The 23,133-nt window shown below is 36.1% G+C and overlaps 1 protein-coding gene across 11 annotated transcripts; it reads left to right on the top strand.

Annotated features, from left to right (window-relative positions):
- Nucleotides 1-622: 622 nt before the first annotated feature.
- Nucleotides 623-18,931, top strand: LOC138701624 (uncharacterized). 11 transcript variants are annotated; one of them, XR_011332643.1, is made up of 10 exons: nt 623-748; nt 8,871-8,978; nt 9,074-9,137; nt 10,320-10,425; nt 10,507-10,578; nt 13,240-13,456; nt 15,168-15,264; nt 15,810-15,945; nt 16,261-16,362; nt 18,254-18,931. XR_011332643.1 is itself a non-coding variant. In XM_069828704.1 (9 exons), the coding sequence occupies exon 1, from the start codon at nt 2,965-2,967 to the stop codon at nt 3,913-3,915; it is 951 nt and encodes a 316-aa protein (XP_069684805.1). In that variant the 5' UTR covers nt 1,174-2,964; the 3' UTR covers nt 3,916-4,850; nt 4,912-8,978; nt 9,074-9,137; nt 10,320-10,425; nt 10,507-10,578; nt 13,240-13,456; nt 15,168-15,264; nt 15,810-15,945; nt 16,261-16,362. The 11 variants fall into 11 exon arrangements, 9 of the variants coding, with proteins under 9 accessions (XP_069684814.1, XP_069684805.1, XP_069684811.1 ...); XR_011332642.1 differs by lacking the exon at nt 623-748 and adding an exon at nt 1,179-1,343; XM_069828704.1 differs by lacking the exons at nt 623-748; nt 18,254-18,931 and adding an exon at nt 1,174-4,850 and having other exon boundaries at nt 4,912-8,978.
- Nucleotides 18,932-23,133: the final 4,202 nt, after the last annotated feature.

Genomic DNA, 23,133 nt, shown 5'->3' with positions numbered 1-23,133 from the left:
GGTTGCGAACTTTCTGGGCCTCCCCAACACTCGGACTCCAGACGTTTCTCTTACGTCCGCCCCCTCCAGTCTGCGCGAGCCGCAGTGTTCTTTCCCCTCGCCGCGCCGCGCTGAGCGCCCACCTGTGCTCGAGTCTCGTCTCCCGGAGGCGCGCGGAGGCTTCCGAGGCAACGTGAACCTTCTAGCATGGTATTCCACAATATCATCGTTTTATGTTAACTCGATTTGGTGTAACCACGTCCATTTCTGCCTCATCCATTGTTGTTGTACAGGTAAGGTGCTATGGTGCATTCGTTAAATTCTTAATCTAATGTATATATTGTTTTTGTAAATGAATTGATATATTTAATCAGAAAGAATAGATAATGAACTAAATTATTATTTAATTTTTCATTCCGCATTGTGTTCATGTAACACAGACATACTTCAAACTTACATCACAGTCTAGTATATACAGTCGCGAAGTTAAATACGTAGTAATTATGCAAACATTTATATAGTTGCATACCACTAGGATCGCTAATATCGCCTCATTACAGGCAAAGCAAAATAGTACCGTCACAGTCTATTGTTTCTAGCACCTCAAAGCTCAAGCTTCGTGACTGTATATAGTAGACTGTGCTTACATGCTGTTATAGATAAACTCAAAAAGAGTAGCGAGTCTTTTTCTGTTGCTGAGATACAGTGGCGGAAAATTGACTTTGGAGTTTGGAAAAATGTTTCCAATACTGCACGCTTCTGGTCAGATGTGAGTGTTATTTCAATTTCCAAAGAATATTATATTAGGTTGTTTTAAATTTTAAGTCTCATTATAGTTGATTCAAATTTTAGGTTGCGATTTTTAGTGAGGTATGTGTGACCATCCCAGCAACTGGCATTTTATTTCCTTATCCTACCATTGTCAAATGCAGAGGTTGAGAGGCCGGATGAATCTTGTGAAAAAGCACAGGAACAGGATGGAAAATCACAAGCTAAATGAAATTTTGACCATTCGAGCAGGACTGGAAAAATTTCAGAAATGTTGTTGCACTTATGTATTGCACCAAGATGTATAGTTTATATTTTGAATTAGGAAGTGATGTGTTGAGAAAAATCTGGAGTTTTTTAACTACAGTTTAGTGGTTTTTTTAAGCTTGTGCAGCGGTAAATGGAATTCTGAGTTGGCAACACTGTCCATCACATCACTGCATTGCATGATCGCGCTCAAATCAGTGAATATTAAGTGACGCTCTCTATTGTTCTCTCGCTAATATCGACACTCTTTATTATTCTTTCGCTAATATCGTAGAATATAGTCCTATACTGTATAGTGTGCTTTGCCTGGAAGTGAAATTGTGCTTTGTGTAATCAATAATTGAATATAATAGCAATTGGTACTCAGTCCGTAAAGTAGGGCTAGTTGCTTTAGAGACAGTGCCCAGATAACATTATGTAAAATAAACTCAGGAATCATTCACATGAAGTTCTTATGACATCACTTTTGTGAAATTTGTTTCGGAATTAAATTGTAATAGTAGTAAATAGAAAGAAAGGTCACTATAAGTTATGTCGAAATGAATAAATACCGGTATTGAATAAGATTAAATTTTAATTTAAACTAGTTTCACAAACCAAACTTCACAGACTGAGTACCAAAAAATGTATTTAATGCAGTTATACTAATAACTATTTACAATTAGTAGTTAGTAAAATCATTATTCATAATTTTCATTAAAACCAGTCTATCCAACTGCCTGTTTACCTCTGTCTGTCTGACTCTGCCTCTGTCTGCCTGTCCTTGCCCATGCCCGTCTGTCTCTGTGAATCTGTCTTTTCCGTCCGTCAGTCTGTCTCAGTCTCTGTTTGTCTGACAGTCTCCCTCTGTCCGTCTGTGTCTGCTTGTCTCCCTTCCGTCTCTGTGTGTGTGTCTCCCTTCCGTCTGTTTGTCTGTCTCTTTGTATCTTCCATCTGTTCGTCTCCCTTCCACCTGCCTGACTCTGTTACTGTGTCTGTTTGACCCCCTCCATCTTGCCGTAACTGTGTCTATCTCCATCTGTCTCTCGTCTCCCTTCCGTCTGTCTATCTGTCTGTGTGTGTCTCTGACTGTCTGTCTCTGTTTGATTGTCTCCCTCTGTCCTGTCTGTCTCTCTCTCTCTGTGGGTATGTTTGTCTCCCTCTGTCTATCTCTCTGTGTCTAGTTTGTCTTCCTCTGTGTCCCTCTGTCTCTGTGTGTCTGTCACCCTCTGTCATTCTGTTACTGCCTCTGTCTGTCTGATCTACCTCTCTGTCTCTGTCTGTTTATCTCTCTCTGTTTCTTGTGTGTATGTTTTCTGTCTCTCTCGCCCTGTGTCTGTTTGCCTCTCTCTGTCTATCTATCTCTCTGCTCCTGTCTGTCTGGTGTACCTCTGTCTCTACATCTACCTGTTTTTGCACAGCAGTACTGTACTCCAACCACGAGAAAGTCTCCAGGGAATGAAACGGAGCGGGGTGATGCTGTGAATGAATGTTGATGTCATAAGATGTCATAAGGTCACACACGTGGGTACTTGTATCTCTATTGGCTACCTCTCAAAGCACAAACCATAACACACATTTTTATACTACCCTAGTTACAAAATTAGATCACTGTTAATCTCCTGGTCTTTTAATCCCTCCATACAGGAAATAACATATGCAGGAGAGCGCATGATTTTTAAACTGACGTTATGACTCTAATATTATCTATCTACTTCGCTCCAATACATGACGCAATAGTAAGCATATTCCTTTCACGGTTAATCTCCTGGTTGGAGAACAGTAGTGGGGTTGCTATGCTTCTGGTACACATCACTTGGCGACGAACATGCAATCCAAATTCTTGCTTTGGTGGTGGTTGAAGGCCGTGGATTATTCTCATACAATTGTACTCGCCAAATGATGTGTGTATGTACATAGATTACATTCCATTTTATCGTTTTGAAAGTAAGTGTGAACAGAGGCCTAGTTATGACAGAGAAACCAGTTCAGCACGTCGACAGTGCACAGCTCTTCCATGAAGAGGACATAATGGCAGAAAAGTATAATCTTGTAACATTAGATCAAGCTATGCCAACCTCAGAAAGGGCAGCCAAGTGGTTGGCTAGGAGGAGCCTAGTGAGAAACAGTTATCAGTGCCCTACGTGCAGTAGGGCCTGTGCTTTATATGCACGGCAGAACATAATTGATGGCATGCAATGGCACTGTAGATTGTGTCGCCATTCGAAATCCATAAGGGACGGCAGCTTCTTCTCTAAGAGCCATCTCCCCTTAAATATAATAATGAGATTAATATACTGTTGGGCTATAGATATGCCCCAGGAAGTCGCTTGTCGGGAAACAGGAGTGAAACCTAACAGTATGGTTGACTGGTACAACTTTCTCAGAGGGGAGTGCCAGTCATATCTGAACAGACATCCTGTGACAGTCGGAGGTTTCAACGAAGCTGGCGAACCAATGGTAGTGGAGATTGATGAGACGAAAAACTTCCACCGGAAGTATGGTCACTGGGTCTTCGGCGGAGTGGAGCGTGGCTCTGGGAAATGTTTTATGGTGGAGGTGGCTGACAGAACAGAGGCCACTCTCACCCCCCTCATTGAGGCCCACATCCTGCCGGGAACGCACATCATCTCCGACGGATGGAGGGCCTATAACAACATTGGAGCCATGCAGGGAGGCATATACCTCCACTCCGTCATAATTCGCGAAAGGAATTTTGTGGACCCAGTAGACCCTAATATCCACATCCAAAATGTGGAGAATTTGTGGATGCGATTGAAGAGGAAGCTGCGACGTCAATATGGGACAACTAGGCTCCTCTTCCCTGGTTACCTCAAGGAATTTGTCGTGAGAAATATGTTTCGAGAAGATGATTTATTCTCGCGAATGATAGTCTGCATTCGCGAGAACTATGGGATTTGAGCCCTGATCATCGTAGTATTCGTGGCAGCACTTGCCCAGCTCTGTAGTGGTCCATATACTGTGTGTAGACTGGTAAGTGAAGATCTTCCATTAATTGCCTGTAAGATATATCACAGTGGTCCTCTCCATTTTCCCAATTGCTAGCAGAATAGTGGAACTAGTGTTTGAACTGCTGTTGATTACTTTAAGGAATTCGTTTCACATAGAAAGTAACTGTGACTAGTTTTATATGAGGTTGTTGGGCTTTGTGGTAGGTATGGTTAAATCCCGAGATTTTTATAGTAATTTTATCAAGGTTAACATTGCTCGTTGTAAATATAGTTGGGTAATTCCACAGTAAGTGATCACTTTGCAGTGAAAAAAAAATTTCATCTTATAGTTTCTTGTTTTATGTCACTTGAAAGTTTATTTCATGTAGTTTCAAGATATGTGAATCATAACAGCTGTTTCCTTTCGGTTCTCCACTTTTTTCATGATTATACTTATGGCAGTCAGCAATTTCACGTTAGTCACAGGACATACTTCATATTTTTTCAGGTCTTTACTGATTTTCAAAGTCATAAGTAATATAATTTGGCATAATGGCTGTAAGGTATAGAATAATATAAAATGTATTAAAATCTGTAAACACTATTAGAAATTATCTTTTATGTTTGCCAATAGCCATGGTGTCCTGTAACTAACATTTTTAAATTTTAACTTTGCATCTGGCAACCCTGGAGTTGTCTATGGTGCCAATACTGCATTTAGTGATATGCTTTCAACATGGCTGCTTGGTGCTGAATTGGTATTCAGATAAGTTTAAATTTATAAATATGAAATCATTTTGAAAATTCATGCACTAGGTTGTTAGTCACAGGACAGATACCTTAAATAAAATGTCAGGGAGAAATACTTAAAAGAATTGAATTTACATGTATCATGTTTTTCGTAAGGTTTGATTGTGATCCTAACTAAGCCAACGATTGAATTTACATGTATCATGTTTTTCGTAAGGTTTGATTGTGACCCTAACTAAGCCAACGATATACTATATCATGAGGGTCATTATGGCTTCGTAGCAGATTCGAGCTACGTACTTTGAGATAGCCCATGACAAGGGCGTTGTAGATGGAGTTGATGCAGAAGTGAAAAGGATGGTGTGGCTGAAAGTTTTGAGAGGGCAAGCTGTAGTAAATACTGCAGAATTCTGCAGTGCTTGGGAAAAGTGGCATAAGTCAGTTTCCACAAACATTTTTTTATTAATTTATTGACAACTTACGGAATATCTGCTCGCTTGGGAAAAGAGACATAAGTATTTCTCCCATTACAATAATTCATACAAAAGAAAATCAAATCGACATAAACCAGTTTTTTCCCTTCATTTTTGACTTGTGCCATTTTTCCCAAGCACTACAGAATTTGCAGTAAGTGCAATTGACTAATTATTTGTAGTTTTGTTTTCCATTTCAGGAAAGTATGGTTAATGATGATAGGTAACTTGGAAGCAGAAGAACACCACCTTGTAAGGGAATCCGAATGTGGAGGAACTTACGCAATAGGGAGTTTTGTTTTAGTACCATGGGGCATGAAATTGTACCTTGGCCAAATCATAAAAATGTGACACAAGAGGGAAAACTTGAAGTTATTTGCTACAGAATGACAGACCGAGCAAAAAAAAAAAAAAAAAAAACTTTTGTCTTCCAGAGTATGAGGACAGAATTGTGATTGATGTAGACACGGTTATTAAGAAAGTACAGATCTCAGATTATATCTCTGCCAGTCAGTGGCCATTAAATTTCAAATGACTTAGAACATGGGTGTCAGCATATTGAAAAGCATTACAACTTTCCTCCCATCACCTCACCTCTCCATCGCAAATGTGATGTTGCACAGAGGCAGAGATAAAATACGAGATCTGTACCTATCCCCATCCGAGATAACTGTGGTCATTATGAATCTGAATTTTTAATTGGATGTGACAAATTAAATAATAGCCCTAGGTTGTCATTTTCATTCGGTAAATAAATGTATACAGATCATTTGGTGCTTCATTTACATTGGTGGATGAATATGTCTTATAACTAACATGGCCCATATCCTGTGACTAACATGACTTCATTCCACATTTCCTTCCCTAAAGAGTAATAAATTAATGAATGATGTCTCATTTTGTTTTGCAATGACAGTACTCTTGCACATTAAGATAGCAATCCTCTCCTCATGACTGCCGTGAATTAGAGGATTGAAAATGATCTCCATATTATGTCAACATTTCTTGGTCCTGTGACTAACACTGCATTTTATTATTGTTTACTCAGTAAATAATAATAATAATAATAATAATAATAATAATAATAATAATAATAATACTGCATTGATGTAATATGAAATTAGTAGCAGATTTTGAGCTGTATAAAACTAAAAAAAACAGGACATGAATATATTTGTTAGTTTTAGGTATATAACATTCTGAATGTCCTGTGACTAACGAAACTCTTACCGTGGAATGACCCAGTTAATATGTATTGACAAGGCTTCCTTTTTTTAACAATTTTTTTCCTACTCTCCAACCTCATATTCTTCATTGAGCACACATCACTTTGTAAGGTTACTAGTCAACATGATTTTTGTCTCATAAGTACCAATAGTTTTACTTAATGCAGTTTTTTTAATTGTGTTTTCAAATATGTATTCGGAATTTCTCCATCACCTACAGTTTTTTTTTATTTCAACTTCAATTTTGTAAAATAAACGTTTTTTCGTCAATTTGTCCATTGTCAAATGTACAGACCACCACCTGCTGATAAGCATCCACAGACATGCACAAATGTGAACTAGTGTAGCATGCATTCATCAGAACGGTGCCAGTTGTGAGATAGCAGTGAACCAGTAAACACGTCATTGTGAGTGCTTTGTATGTCTGAATTATTGTGTATTACATATTTACAAATTTATTTCTTTTAATTAGTCTTTAGCTACAAAATGCCTAGAGTTTGTTTAAATCATCCTAACAACTTTTGTTATATATGTGGTGAAGTGACACTCAAGCCCCAAAGGCGAAACTTTACTCCATTAGTGAAAAAGTGTTATGAACTTTATTTTGGGTGTAAAGTGTGGGACCAAACAAGGGCCTGGGCCCCACATATCTGTTGTTTATCTTGTTCTAGGCTTCTCACTGCATGGAAGAATGGCACAAGTCACATACCATTTGCTATCCCTATGATTTGGAGGGAACCCAAAGATCACTCCTCTGATTGTTATTTCTGCTTAACAAACATTAAAGGGATTATGTCAAAATCAAAACATGCAGAGGTATACCCTAACTTGCAATCTGCAATGAGACCACTTCCACACTGCGAAGAATTGCCTATACCAAAGCCTCCAGAACATGTGATATTAGATGAAGAGAGCTCAGATTGTGATGGAAGTAAGGAAGAAAAAGAAACAGAGTTTGGTGACACAACTTTTGAACAAAGCTGTTCAGCTGAGCCTCATTTATTGACTCAAGAAGATCTTAACGATCTCATACAACATTTAAAGTTATCCAAAACACAGTCTGAAATGCTTGCTTTCCGGCTAAAAGGATGGAATCTTCTTCAAAAGAATACAAAGATATGTATGTATCATAATCGTCGTTCTCAATTGAAAATTATTTTTCTGAAGAAAATAGCTTAGTGTTTTGTAATGACATTTCTTCTCTTATGGAGACATTTGGTATTAAACATAACCCAACAGAATGACGCTTGTTCATTGATTTAAAGTTAGTTTAAAAGCTGTGCTTCTGCATAATGGTAATAAATTCCCATCAGTACCTGTGGCTCACTCTGCTAGCATGAAAGAAACATATGAAAACTTTAAATTTATATTGGAAATATAACTGCTTCAATATGCAGTGTATGAATGGAATATTTGTGGTGACTTGAAGGTAATTGCACTTATTCTTGGTCTGCATCTTGGTTACACAAAGTACTGTTGTTTTTTTGTGCCACTGGGATAGTAGGGATAGAAAAAACCATTACATTAGAAAAGAATGGCCTAAACGCGAAGCATTCATTCCTGGACAGAAAAATGTGAAACATGACGCATTGTGTAATCCTAAAAATGTGTATCTACCTCCATTACATATCAGACTAGGATTAATGAAGAATTTCGTCAAAGCCATGGACAATACTCCTGGTTTCATGTACTTAAAACAGAAGTTTCCCTACAATTAGTGAAGCAAAAATTAAAGAAGGACTATTTGTGGGTCCACAAATACGATCATTAATGCATGATGAAAAGTTTGGGGAACTATTGAATCCACTGGAGAACGCAGGTTGTCAAGCATTAAAAAAAGTCACAGCTTTTTGGGAAAAAAGGCGGAAAATTACCATGACATTGTCAATGATCTTATAACATCTTATAAACATTTGGGTTGCAATATGTCCCTAAAAGTACACTTCCTACACTCGCACCTAGATTTCTTCCTGGAAAATCTTGGTGCAGTGATGCGATGAGCACGTGGAACACTTTCATCAGGAGATTTCAGCTATAGAAAAGAATTAGTATCAAGGCAAATGGAATCCTAATATGCTGGTCGATTGTTGTTGGACCATCAAGAGGGATGCTCCACAGGCGAAATATAGCAGAAGATCGTAATTTCTTGCTTTCTAGATGAGTCAGAATGTTTCAATATTGTATAGTTAAGAATGTAGAAAATATTAAAGTGTTTGAAATTATAAATATCTGTTTCTCAGAAACCTTGCGTGATGGGGAAAAACCGATATCATATTTGAATTCAGGAGAAAAAATATTATCAGAATCACATATCTCTCTCTCTCTGTGTGTGTGTGTGTGTGTGTGTGTGTGTGTGTGTGTGTGTGTGTGTGCGCGCGCGCGCGCGTGCGTGCGTGCGGGTGCGCATGTGTGTGTGTGTTTTTTTTTTTCATCAAAACTGTTATTGTTTATTTATCAAAACTGTTCTTATTTTCCAGATTGATTAGTGCGTTGCATGCTCAGACTTCCAATGTCTACTACATGCAGCTGTAACATTAGATTTTATGCTGCCAGTTAGAAATTTTCCGACACTGAGTCAGAAGAGGGTAAGAATATTATGCTACCAGTGCAATTATGGTACAGGTAGTTTTTTAATTAGGAAATGTAATTATTAATTTTCTCCATTATTCCTTCTGTGCAGATCTCCAGGGCGCGTGCTGCCACGTTTACCTTGATCACAGCAGTTAGTGTACAGTTTAGAATAGGTATGTAACCATAACACCAGAGTCCGTAAATCCCTTTCGAAATATCATTGCTCAATTTTTCTTACATTTATAATAACGTAATATGGCTAGAAATATAATTGCACATAATTACCCTAATTTTATAATGCATTTGTACACCAAAGGAAGATCTATTCTATGTCACTGAGTCATTATGTCTTGAGTAGTATTTAATATTATTTGATACAATGCTATAAATATGTACTAAAGTATAAGTAGTGACATGGCCATTAGCTCAGCACTTATTATGCTAAGTGTCTTCTGTATGAATCTGAGATTTCCCTGTAGTTAGAAACGTATTTTTTTTTAGTGGTACCTGGCTAGGGATATGGTACCTATATTCGTGATTAAGAGTTGATTTCATTTGTATAGCTCTAGTGATGTTCACAATCTTGTAGGTTTTATATTGTAAAGGTCTTACTAATACACAGTGTAGGCCTATAAATCTTCTACAGGACTTACACACTGTTGAAACACAAAATGGCACTTATTAGTGCTGTTTAAGCTCTCCCAAGTATACATCTCTCATGACTGTTCATGTTATAACAGCTCTGGACCCTTATTTCGCGAGTGTATACTTCATTTTATATCATTGAGTGCAGTTTCACAGAAAGGATTTTGCCGACAAACCTTCTCCTACCTCCTACTAATTGGTTGTCATAAATAAATGTCTTCCTTACTGTGACAGAAATCTTGCCTTCACCTGTTAGTAACCAGTCACAACCCCCATTCAGAAAAATTGACAGGCGCTCTTCACATTCATGTGGAGGGTGAATTGCCACATCTTTTCTGAATCCAAGAATCCCGTCAGTTAGCACGAGAGTATCATTTCTAGGGTCACCAGGAATGTGGCAACTGTACAATATTGGGATGGAGTGGTCAGAGGTGTTTGTGTAGGAAGTCGTAAATCTGTAAGTTGGTGTTCAAAGAAGCCACCAAACTGCACTCCATGGTATAGAATGAACTTTTTGCATTGGCCAGATGGCCGCTTCACTGAACAGCTGATTATCTCTGTACAGTAGACCTACTTTTCTTATAACTATTCAAGTGTTTAACCTATTTAACACATGAATAAGAAGTCTGTATTTGTAAGGCTGTTAAATTATAATTTCAACCCTCCATTAGTTATTTAATATGATTATGGTATTTGTTCTTGTGTTTCAGTTTGACAGCTGGTATGATAGTTTATATTGGTTTTATATGTTACTTCTCTCAATATTGTGAACAACCGAAACCTTCACAAATAAATTTCTTCAACCCTTCATTTTATGTGAGTATGCCTTTATGATTCTTCGCAGTCTCTTGTGCAGTTGTCATTGTTGAATTTCAAGTTATTCTTATTATTGTGCAGATCTTAATACTTCTGTGACCTTCTCCTGCCATGATTGCCATGTTCACTGCTACTTGATCTACAGGTAAAATAGTAGGTATCTAGGTTTTCCGTTTTTCCTTACACCACTCCTCCCTTTCATTAGAATTATGGTTGTCATTACATAATTTTGAAATTAGTTCCTTCTTTCTCATATTAATAATAATTATAATTGCATAAGATACTGTACCTTTAGTGTAATTGTGTGTGCACACATAACAGTTAAATGTTACAATTTCCTGTGAGACAATATTGCTTCCAATACAGTTATTCTAAATCTGAAATATTAACTTAGAAAACATACCTTCTACATTATTGCAAGAAGAATGTAGCTGAATATTTCCACAAACAAGTTTCTCAACGTTTTGTGTTAGCTAGGTGCCTGGATATATTTCCTTTCTCCAATCAACAATAAAATTATTCTAAACCCCATAATGATGTATTTCCTTTCTCCAGTCAGCAGTGAAATTATCCTAAACCCCATAATGATATATTTCCTTTCTCCAACCAGCAATGAAATTATCCTAAACCCCATAATGATATATTTCCTTTCTCCAACCAGCAATGAAATTATTCTAAACCTCATAATGATATATTTCCTTTATCCAGTCAACAAAGAAATTATTCTAAACCTCATAATGAGACCTACCGGTACTGATCCTTAAAAAAGTCAGTTTCTCAAAAAGATCTTCAATGGATAAAGTTCCCCTTGCAGGTGAATGTATAAATCCTGCAAAAGAGAAGTCTTCTGCAGACACAGTGAAACACTAACTTGTATTATACAATACTTGATTAAGGCTTGTTTCATTACTGCATAACTAACTACATTGTATGAGCCCATACTCCAAAGTATACAATTGCATACCATTCTGCTTTTCAGTGTCTGTTGTACTTGTGATTAGGGTGCCAAACTTCTGATCTCAAAAATACTGGTTACTTGGTCATGACATTTTCAGCCAATCTCTTGGGAGTGTGAAGCCTGAATTCATTGATGGAATGGTTTATATTCATAATATATAAAACTATCACTAATCATTATAATTGAAATATGATTTAGTTCGCATTACTGAGTCCCTGTATTATTTTAATATTTCTAATATTTTAATATAATGGTATTAATTTTACTAATATTTTAATATTTTGCAATTAATCAATTGAAATATTGCTGTTTTAGAAGCATTCAGGAATATAACACAAGATTTTCGTTGTAAAACCTCGTGTTGAACATGACGTCATATTCAGTTATGTCATGATAACGATGGTGCACACAGGGGAGGGTAACATGACTTACGGTCCTACCAGTGCAATAAAATTTAAATTATGCAAGTTTATCAGTTCTAACTTATTTATATTATTAGTAGAGAAGCTACAGAACATTTAATTATCCTGCAATGCAAACTGAAAAGTAAACCCTGTACAATCACAAATTACACCAAACATTGAAGGAACACCAGAATTGAATTATATTCAGATCGGTACAACTAAACTAACTTTCGATATTAATGTCAGATTATATGTAAATATATTTGTGGGTATTATTATTATTATTATGATTATTATTATGATTATTATTATTATTATTATTATTATTAAATTTAATAAAAAAATTAGCGATCATGATTGATCAAGTTGAATACTGAAGAATTAACAGACCAATACAAGAGTCTGGAGGATACAAATATTTTATCTAATACAGGAGTTTTCGGAATATATGGAAGAGTTCATAACCCTTATTATGGTTGAGTTGATTAAAATACAATTGCTTTCAATGATCAGATCACATGTCCTTTCATCTCTATGACAGTCTCGATAGCACATTATTATATTGGTTTTTATAGAATAAAGATTGATTTTGTAGCCAGTGTGAGAAACTATAAATACCGAAGAGTATAAAGTTGAAGAAATATTTTCGGTATTAAGTTCGAAAAACTTCTATTTAATGTATTGAAATACGAAATACTTCTCCACACCTGTGGAGTAACGGTTAGCGCATCTAGCCATGAAACCAGGTGGCCTGGGTTCGATTCCCGGTCGGGGCAAGTTATCTGGTTGAGGTTTTTTTTGGGGTTCTCCCTCAACCCAATATGAGCAAATGCTGGGTAACTTTCGATGTTGGACCCCAGACTCATTTCACCGGCATTATCACCTTCATCTCATTCAGACGCTAAATAACCTAAGGTGTTGATAAAGCGTCATAAAATAACCTCCTAAAAAAGAACGAAATACTTCTCAAAACCATTTCGAAATTACAATATTCAAATCACAAATGTGTATCAAGAGCTTTTATATTAATATGTATGAGTTTTAAAACATGTATTTAAAATTATGCTCTGTCCTGTCGGTTTCAGCACAGGTTTCAATAGAATTTAGCCTTTTACCTCTGATCACATATCAATAAATGATCATGACTTTATCTATACATATATTATAATATTATATATATATTCTGTCCTGAACTTGTTGCTTTGATTCCATCCTTTCTTCCTTAAAGCCTCATTCCTATCTTTGCTAAGCACTGAGACATAATGTAGCTTTTCTTTTTTTTAATTTATTTATTGGTCGACCAGCATACTTGTTATACAGAGACCACTGTTAAATTATGGTATATCCCAAACACAATAGCATGATGGGGTTGGCTGTAAAAGCTCCTCTAATTAAATTATATATATCTAATTTTGGTCTTATGAGTGAAACTATCTTGTTCTTGTGTTTCAGACTGATTGCAGTGATGTAACTTATATGTTGCAAATCTTCATTTCATGTACTACCACTAGTCACTGACACCACTCCCATTGTACTGGAGCTGTATTTGTTAAACTTCTTTGCTCTTGGCATGTAGCCTACATGATGTGTATTTAGTCTCATCGACCTGTACTACCATTGGTTCGCCAGCTTCATTCAAGTCTCTGCCAGTCACAGGATGTCTGTTCAGGTAGAGTATCATTAATTATATCTTTCTGAGCTGCCACTTGTGCCTTGAATATTGTTCTTCAATTTGAGATTGTTTTCATAACTCACAATGCAAATATTATCTCTTGTGGTTTCCTTAATTCAAACTATCACAGTTGTTAAGACTCATCTTAGGAACATAGCTGTGTTGTTTTCTTGTACACAGTACCAGTTCTTTATAATTGAGGACCGTTTTTGCAAAACTTGCTAACTGCAAAATTTGCAAAACTGAGATTTTGACGGATTTGTTAACATAAAGCATGCCTCTACACGATGTTGAAGTTATCTTAGTAAAATTGAATTATTTCTCTTCATTATAGTGTGTCAAAGTGCGATGGTTGCACTTATAACCTACTTGTCTCCATTCAGTTTTTGTCTCTCCTGTAAAATTTAGTTTTCTCAGTTAGCAAGTTTTGCAAAAATGATCCTCAATTACAGTTTGATTTAGTATACGGCACAGAGTTATTAAGTTATGAGGCATTAATATGTGAGTTGTTACACTTGTATTGATTTATTGTTTCGGTATTTTCATGCACCCGGTATGTACCAATATAATTTGCCTAGGTTTGTGATTTGAATGCATGGCATGGTTGGTTAATACCTTGAATTTCTCTTTCACTATTGTCACTTCTTCTTTAATTCGGAATTTCTTCTTATCTTTTCGAAGCTTGTAATTGAAATGGATTAGAGCATGAACTGGCAAAGCACCTTTTGGTGATATTGGAGAAGAATTGACTATTCAATCCATTAAATGAGGAGAAGATATTCTTTCCATGGCAAAAATATTTTTCCTATTAATTGAAGAAAGTTATTATTTTCCATTCCATTCGTGGTTTTGTTACAATGTTTACTTTGCAATAATAGATATTTCATTTTACATGAATTCAGAAGTCAGTTTTTCTCCATTATAACCACATGATGGTTAGCCGGTTTTTGCGAGCACGTATTCCATTAATAAAGTGTTTCCACTGTGTACGAGTCTACAGTTCTTGACACTAACTACTATCTAAAAACTCTGCTATGGAATACAATAATTAGTGTAGAACTAATTTCTTTCCAGATTAGAACTGTCCTCAGCAATTATGCAGTTTCAACTAATATCTGTTCTCTCATTTCCTTTCTACCTTCGTTTGAAATATTAATTATTTTGAAGTAATTTATTGCCTTCATCACATCAGATGATGGATTAGGCGCAAGTACTGAATCTGAGTGTAAGTTACGGTAGTTCACCCTTTGTTTCTTCACCGTCCAAATTCTGTCTCCCCAAGAGGTGTATAGTTAATCATTCTTGTAGGATACTAACTTGGAAAACTCATCTGTAATATGTCCTCATGCCAGATGTTTCCGTAATTCTTAATAATTTCAGAAATTGCTGTTATGTTTAGTTTTATTCGGATATCCTCATTACGTTCATAGACTTAGAGGTTATAAGCTGCCAATGGTATTAACAATCCCTTTACAGCACCTTCTATGCTTAGAAGTTGACCAATGTTGACGACTATATTTATATGCCTTTGTGTTAGTTTTAATTAGGTTTTATAAAATTTTTATATTGTCTGTCTGTAGTGAATTTTTTTTTTTCTGTTAGTGTTCCTCTGTTGTCATATTCTCAAACCTTCGTCTACTGTGTATAAGACATTTGGTCACTTATGCATTTACAACTTCTGTTACTTTTGCAATTGTTCTCATTACAGATACCATCATTGTTCCTTTTGTGCAGAGCCATCAGTTGATATGTTGCCACGATTACTTTGATGTGAGGCTGTTGTGTAGGCCTACTATTTTGTGTAGGTAAGTGCTTGAGCTTTTTATCAACCTCGTATGTCATATATTATAGTGGATCCCTTTTTCCTTTTTGTTTTGCAAAACTTGCTACTTTTACATTAAATAAAATCTCTTATCACCTCTCTATCTTCCTCAATTACTGGTAACTTAAAATATTTTGAAGGAATTGGTTGTTTGTGTGTTAATCCAAGACTTATTGTTGGGCTGCTGCATCCTCATCTAGGTAGACTTTCTCCTTCTCACTCGAGCTGCAAATTTTGTATTTCTCAACTTATCCGTATTTATGTTGTCAGTATGACTTTGTTTGTGTGATGTCACTGTGTTATTTGTATAGCATCTTGTCTTTCTGAGAACTTTCCTGTCTTTAGGATTAGAATGTTTCGAAGAGGTGAGGTACTGAACTTCATTTAATTGTGACTGGTACATTTCTTAGCCTACAAACTATTCTAACATAAGACACTTGGTTCCTTCTTTCTTTCGATGTAGTTACTTTAATACGATTACAAGTTTTGGTTACTAGTATGTCGATTCTTCATCTTCCTTTGTTTCAGACCATTTGCTGGATTGGTAGGCTGTTTCCAGCATTGCCTGTATCCACATGCACAATTACAGCTGCCACATCATCCATTATTAAATGCCTTTACAATCGGAAAGGAGTGGTGTATATTTAATATTTCTCTTTCCAAGGTATGTTTTTTGTTTCTAAGGTGTTACTTTGTAATTTTTAATGTTTTTGAAATGTTTTGTACTTAGCCCTTTTCTTTGCAAAAACACTTCCTTAACTTAGGCCCACATATCATTTCCACTCTCTTCCTTAAACTCTTTTCTTCTCCACCCTAAACCTCACCATTTCATAATTATGGGTTCTTGAGCCTGCTATCCACGGCCAATTCTGAGTGCAGTGTATTGTGCCCTGTTTTGTTCACGATTGAACAATGTATTAACTAAATGACTAGTAAGTTTTATAAACACACACTTATTTCAGCCACTTTTTTATTCCAGCAGTTATCCTAAAGTAATGATACAGTAATGGATGATGCGTTTTGGAGACAACAGCAAGTGAAATGTGCGACAACTCTGTGTTATCGCGTCAAAGCATAGCAGGTAACTTGAATTACAAACTCATTTCTCATGCACTATACTGCTTGTTGTTCTAAGTGATTTTTCGTCTTTTTTTTTTGTCTCATTTTCAAATCACTTTATTGGTCTAAACTTGTGGTACAACAATTTAGATGTTTACTGCCAATGGTGTACTGTTCGATAATAGGTATGTGGGGTTGGGTTTTTAAATGAATCACCCGTTTCAGCAACAACATTGATGTTCCATTTGATTTCCACTTTTCCCAATTTTTATTACACTTACAATGCTACTGCAGTTGATATACATATTTATGTATCTTCTATATATTTAATATATTTAAATAGTCCCTCTTCTTTTCTATTCTCTGTTGTAATTACCTGGATTTAGGTTCAATTTTTTTTTGTTGTGTCTTTTATGTTACATTGCAAATTAACATACTATCACACTGGCGGCTAAATTGCTCAGTTGGTAGAACAGCTGGCTATGGACTGAAAGATCCAGGGTTCGATTGTGGGTGGTGTTCGGATTTTCTGATTGTCAAACTTCAGAAATGCCCGAGGTTCACTCAGCCTTCTATCAAATCGAGTACCGGGTCTTTTTGGGGTTAAACACACCACCTCAATCCAGTGCCAAAGTCAAGTAAGCATGGTACTCTACTTCCATGGCCCCAAGTGTCTTCATGACATGTGAAGGGGCTATCTTTACCTTCACCCTTACAATATCACAATGCTTGCATTATAAATACCTTTCTGTTTTTTGGATCTATTCTTCATTCTGGATGTGAATTTCTCCCCACACTCTGCAAACTGCATTTTGAAATTAAAGCTTTTCATGTATGACACTTCTTAGCTTGTTTTCCTTTTCCCATAGCCTACAAGCTGTTAAATCACTACACATTTCTGCTTCCTTACTTTTGCTTATAAACTCCAGTTGTGAACGAACTTCCTCTATGGAAATGGGTGATTCCAGAACATAGCATACAAATTCCAGGAAATCATTCCAAAAATGATCATCCATACATTCTTAAGTTAGATGCCACAGAACTACTCTGCAGCACATATAAGGATCACCTTCAAATTTATACAGATAAATCCTAATAATGGGACATCAGGAGCAGGGTATTATTATATTCCAAAATATCAAGAAAGTTACTTCATACCATGTTCATCCTCTTTCAGTCTTGACACTGAATTGCTAGCTATTGATGCTGCTCTTCAGTGTGTTACTCAAATTTCTGAAAAATCTATTTGCATACTTACCGACTCCAAGGGGGCTATATTTAATATAATTAAATATATATCAAACCTATACGCACATAGAATTATTCCAATTCAGAAACAACTAAATAAACTAAAAAAAACTCCAAAAGGAAATAACATTTTAATGGATACCTAGTCATTGTGGTATATCTGGAAACGAGAAAGTTTATAATATTGCAGAACAGGCAACATATTTGCAACCAAGACCTCTTCAAGTGGTATCTCTATTCAGTGTTTTTGCTTCAGTAAAGTCTCATTTTATAAACAAAAGAAACCAAATGACCTGGAAATGTACAAAAACTTGCCCAGACATGTTCAAACATTTTTAACAAGAGCCAGAACAGGTCACAATTGTACCTACACCGATTTCACCTTTCTGATAATCCTACTTGTCTATGGTGTAATAATTATGATGAAGATCTGGAACACATTCTTCTATACTGTCCATCCATAAACCACAAAAGAAGTAAATTAAAATCATCAGTACCAGTTGCAGAAGACATAGCCTTGCAGTATATATTGACTACACTGGTTGAATTGTTTATGCCTTAAATTTAATTAAATTGTTTTGTATTATAATATAGTTCATCTTATGAATGATCGTTTGCGTTTGTAAATTTAATAATCTGATTGGCTATGTATTGTATACTTTTAGTAGAGCCATCGATGTAGCTCAGTCGACAGACTCGCTGGGCTGCTGATCCGGAGCTGCGTCTGGGCTTGGGTTGGATCCCCCTTTGGACTTTGGTTTCTTCGGAGGTTTTCCCCAGCCGTGGGACTGAAGCCGGATGGTCTATGGTGAGTCCTTGGCATCAACCCCTTTGATTTGATTACCTGGTTGGGTTTTTCCGAGGTTTCCCCCACCGAAAAGGCAAATGCCGGGTAATATTTTGGCGAATCCTCGGACCTCATCTCATCTCACTACATCTCGCCAAAATGTAAAAAAAAATGTAAAAAAATTGTACAAAATTGTAAAAATTGTAGAAAATTACTAAATTGTAAAACTATAAAAATTTGTAAAAATTGTAATTGTAATATTGTAAAATGTTGACATGTTCCACATCTTAAAGCTTCATTGCTCATGTAAGATCTATGGAATAAAATAAATGAATGAATGAATACACCCCAACTCTGGGTACTAGCAACAGGCATCTATAATGAACACCGATCAGAATACCCCTCATTTCTCGTGAAAAACAAAAACTGAATAGACTACAGTGGACTATAGTGGACTTTATGTTGTCAGCAAACAGCTGGATACATTAAGAAGATTGATTATCTTAATGATCACACCTATTTCAGTTTCTCGTTACCAGTATATACTTTACTCTTACTTGTTCTGTTTCAGATCAGTAGCTGTGTTTGCCGTTATTCTCAACTTTCATTCTGCACACCCTCTGCAAGCTGATGCGACCTTCACAATGGAAACTAACTCTCGTTTGCACTCATGCTGCATACCATGTTTCTGAACACTTGATATGTTATTTCAGTGACTTCATATATACTTTGTTTCAATGTTTTGGCTTGTACATTGATTATTGTTGTTGAAGTGCACACAATACCGAGCAGAGTGGAGTATTGGTTATTATTCGTGCCTTCTAATTGGGAAGTCCAGAGTTAGATCCCTGGGACCAGCTGTCCTCATTAGGGTTTGTCGTGGTTTCTCAAGTCCTGCAATAGTAATTTTCAGCACTGAACCCTGGACTAATTTCGCTGGCTTTATCACCTTCATTTCACTCAGCCACCAATTAACTACAGCAGATGATTGTCTTAAAATAAGCGAAATTAGAAAAAAAAATTGCAAGTGATTTTACAGGTAGTAATAATACTGTTAATAATTCAAGTTACATAATAATAATAATAATAATAATAATAATAATAATAATAATAATAATAATAATAATATAGCAATTATACCAGTAGTATCATAGCAATATTTTTCTGGGGTTTTCCCTCAACCTAATATGAGGAAATGCTGGGTAACTATCGGTGCTGGACCCCGGACTCATTTCACCGGCATTATCACCTTCACCTCATTCAGACTCTAAATAACCTAAGATGTTGATACAGCGTCGTAAAATAACCTAATAAAATAATAGCAGTATTTATTACCTAATATTATATATATTTTTCTAGACGATAAATCTTACCAATAGGTGGAAGGTTTACTATGGAATGGAGACAATCTCAAAGGTGCAAGAATATCATGTATAATATCCTTCAGTAACAGGGTGCTGGTCGACCTGGTTGGCAAGTTGGTATAGCGCTGGCCTTCTATGCCCAAGGTTGCGGGTTCAATCCCGGGCCAGGTCGATGGCATTTAAGTGTGCTTAAATGCGACAGGCTCATGTCAGTAGATTTACTGGCATGTAAAAGAACTCCTGCAGGACAAAATTCCGGCACATCTGGCAACGCTGATATAACCTCCGCAATTGCGAGCGTCGTTAAATAAAACATAACATTTTAAACAGGGTGCTCTGAGACAAATAAGTTATACTGTTATACCTGTATTCTGTTTGGAGATGAAATGAGTTGTCATCTTCTTGTGCGCAAAAAAAATTGATACATAATCCAATAAACATCTGCTGTATAAAAAGATACAAGATAAGCAGATTTTTTCAGCCTACTTAGTATTTAGACTTTATCTTTGTCACTCATTCTTTCGCAGACGAATTCTCGTCTTCAGTGTCTGGTTGCTAATTTATTGTGTTCATTCTGTTGAGCTAGCAGGTGACATGCACAGATTTAGAGTTAGTTTATATTAGGTTTTTTTCACCGTAGGATTTACAAGTATTTATGGCATTAGTGGCGTACGCAGAATTTTGTCAAGAAAGGGTTTATTATTAAAATTGTTTACAGTTTACATTATCGGTATTATATATTTTGTTTCATTATTATTATTTTACGGTATATGTATTAATATCTTATAAAATCTTTGAAAAGTAATTTTTACAGTCATCCCATTTTTTAACAAACAAGTTAAATTTCATATTGTGTCGGCTTCATTTTATTACAAGGTCAGTACTAGGCGGTAGATCTCTATAATAAAGATAGCAATGTTATAATTTGAACATGCCACAGCACCAAGCACAGGAATTATATTGAAGTATTGAAGGAGGGGTAGAAAGACTATGCCTTAAGTCGATGTAGATTTTGTTATTCTAACAGTGAAATATAAGCTTAGCCTCCATGGCATGGCGCATCCTCAGGTTGTGGATAGAGGAGACGGCCTTCAGATATGGAAAATAGCTGCGAATATATTGAATAAGCAGTTGCAGACACCCGATAAGGGATGGTCCTCCAGCTTAGGGACTGGAAAAAGGATCACAGTAAAAAAAACAGCTTGTTATGAAACCCAAAATGTCTCAGAGTGAAAATCCAGACGTTTGAGATGGGCAGGTCATGTAGCTCATATGGGCGAATCCAGAAATGCATGTATAGAGTGTTAGCTGGGAGGCCAGAGGGGAAAAAGACCTTTAGGGAGGCTGAGATGTAGATGGGAGGATGATATTAAAATGGATTTGAGGGAGGTGGGATATGATGGTAGAGACTGGATTAATCTTGCTCAGAATAGGAACTGATGGTTGGCTTATGTGAGGGCTGCAATGAACCTCCGGATTCTTTAAAATTCGTAAGTATATATGTGTATAACAGTGAAATATTAGTGAAGGAAAAGCTATTATAGATAAAAAAATTTAAATCTATATATATGTAAATTTGAGTTCAAGGAGGGGATTGAAACCCGGTAACCCCCCCCCCCCCCTTCTCTTGGCATACACCCCTGCATGGGATTGTCAGTACACAGGAATGTGTACTATTAATAAATCTGCAACCAAAATTTTTTCTGGTAATTTTCGATCTTTCAAGAATAATTAGTGTTAACATGTATAATTAACTATCCTGAAACCAAAACTCGAGTTTTTTAAATTTTTGTTTATATGTCTGTCTGGATGTTTGTTACCTTTTCGCGCGATAATGGGTGAACCGATTTATATGAAAATGGGAACCTTTTTGTCATCGTGTCCCGACAGATGGCAGCAGGGACTAACCCGGTCCAGGTCCGACAGCATGGCATCTGCTTTGTTCAAATTTTATCTGAGATTGTGAAGCCTATCGACTGAATGAAGTTTCTGAATTACTTATTTTAACATCTGACTTGAATACTAATACTAGTAGCAATACTAATGCTAATTTTAACTATAGTAGTATTTTCACTATTTGCAGTAATTACACATGCATGATATAATATATAGGTTTGGTAGTGATATTGTTTTATATTTGAGTATTTTATATTCCATGTTTAATACTATATTCAATTATATGATGAATGCAAATGTTTTTAAAAGTGAATGGAATAAAATAAAAATGCCAGTAAGTTAACAAATATTGTACAGTGAGGAAATTATTCATTCCTTATATAAGAATTTTGTGAGCAAAAATTCTTTGAAATGCATTTCATAAAAATTGCACAGTTTCTTAACCATATCATGAATAAAAGGATCATCTCTATATACATGAATTACTTAAAAATCCTTGAATGTATACACAACTAATCTGCATACTTTTCTGTAACTGCAAAATAACTGTCCCTGCATCTGATAAAAATACTGATGAGTTCTTTTCACCACATACTGTCCACTGACATCGCAAAGATATAAAAATTCCACTGTTTCTGGGGATATCACACTGTCCTGAGCGGAATATGGACATTTAATTTCTAGTATTTCTTCTTTGACACTTATCACCCGGTCAGGCGAAGCATAAATGAATGGATGTGAACTGCTGATGAACAACCCACAGGGAGATGTTACAATTCCAAATCTGTCTTCAAATTCTCTGACAGCCACAGATTCATATTTTTTGCCGTGCTCTGTAGGCTTGAAAACATTTCTGACCAATTTGTTATGGTTTTCAAAAGGTTCGACAAGTTTGTTTTCTCAGTTAAATGACAAATTCTCTTAAATGTTGTACTTGATATTCTCACTGATCGATGTTCAATCCACAGATGATTAGATATCTGTCCTCTTGTTGCCTCTTCTATTTTCCTTGCTTCATCTGCACTCAAGTCGATCAGTTTATGTGAAAGGATAAATAATTTTTCAGGTGATTGACAGTAGTCATGGTCGTTATAAAATGCTCTTAGATTTGCTGGGGAATAAAGCTGCAATATAGGAGGAGGAAATGTAGTTGGAAAATTAGCAGAAAAGTTAATGGATAAGTTCCTAAAGTAACTGGAGTAGGACTCAGAGGAACGTAGGTTATGTGGTCTGGGGTCAAACTGAGAAAGTAATTTTGAGGTGCTTGTCTCACTGATATTCAAACATGACACTTTCATTGGTGAACCCTTGAGCTTTTTCACTTTGTGAAATGCTGAAGCTTACTGGTACATGTTTCTTGTGTTTTCATTGTTTTTGTTTTTGTGAAGTCCATTAAAGCACATAATACTGTGCATACATGCTTGCAATACGCACTTGGTCCCATTCCTGCTGCACATTCACATTCACTTTCGTCAATTAAAGAGTCTTTCACTTTCAC

The sequence above is a fragment of the Periplaneta americana genome, chromosome 6 (genome assembly GCF_040183065.1).
Source record: "Periplaneta americana isolate PAMFEO1 chromosome 6, P.americana_PAMFEO1_priV1, whole genome shotgun sequence".
Taxonomy (NCBI): domain Eukaryota; kingdom Metazoa; phylum Arthropoda; class Insecta; order Blattodea; family Blattidae; genus Periplaneta; species Periplaneta americana.
This window is presented reverse-complemented; position numbering and strand designations above follow the sequence as displayed.

Bases quoted from the DNA above. Each gene is read 5' to 3' on its own strand.
- LOC138701624 (XM_069828713.1), top strand. From the start codon at position 2,965: ATGACAGAGAAACCAGTTCAGCACGTCGACAGTGCACAGCTCTTCCAT.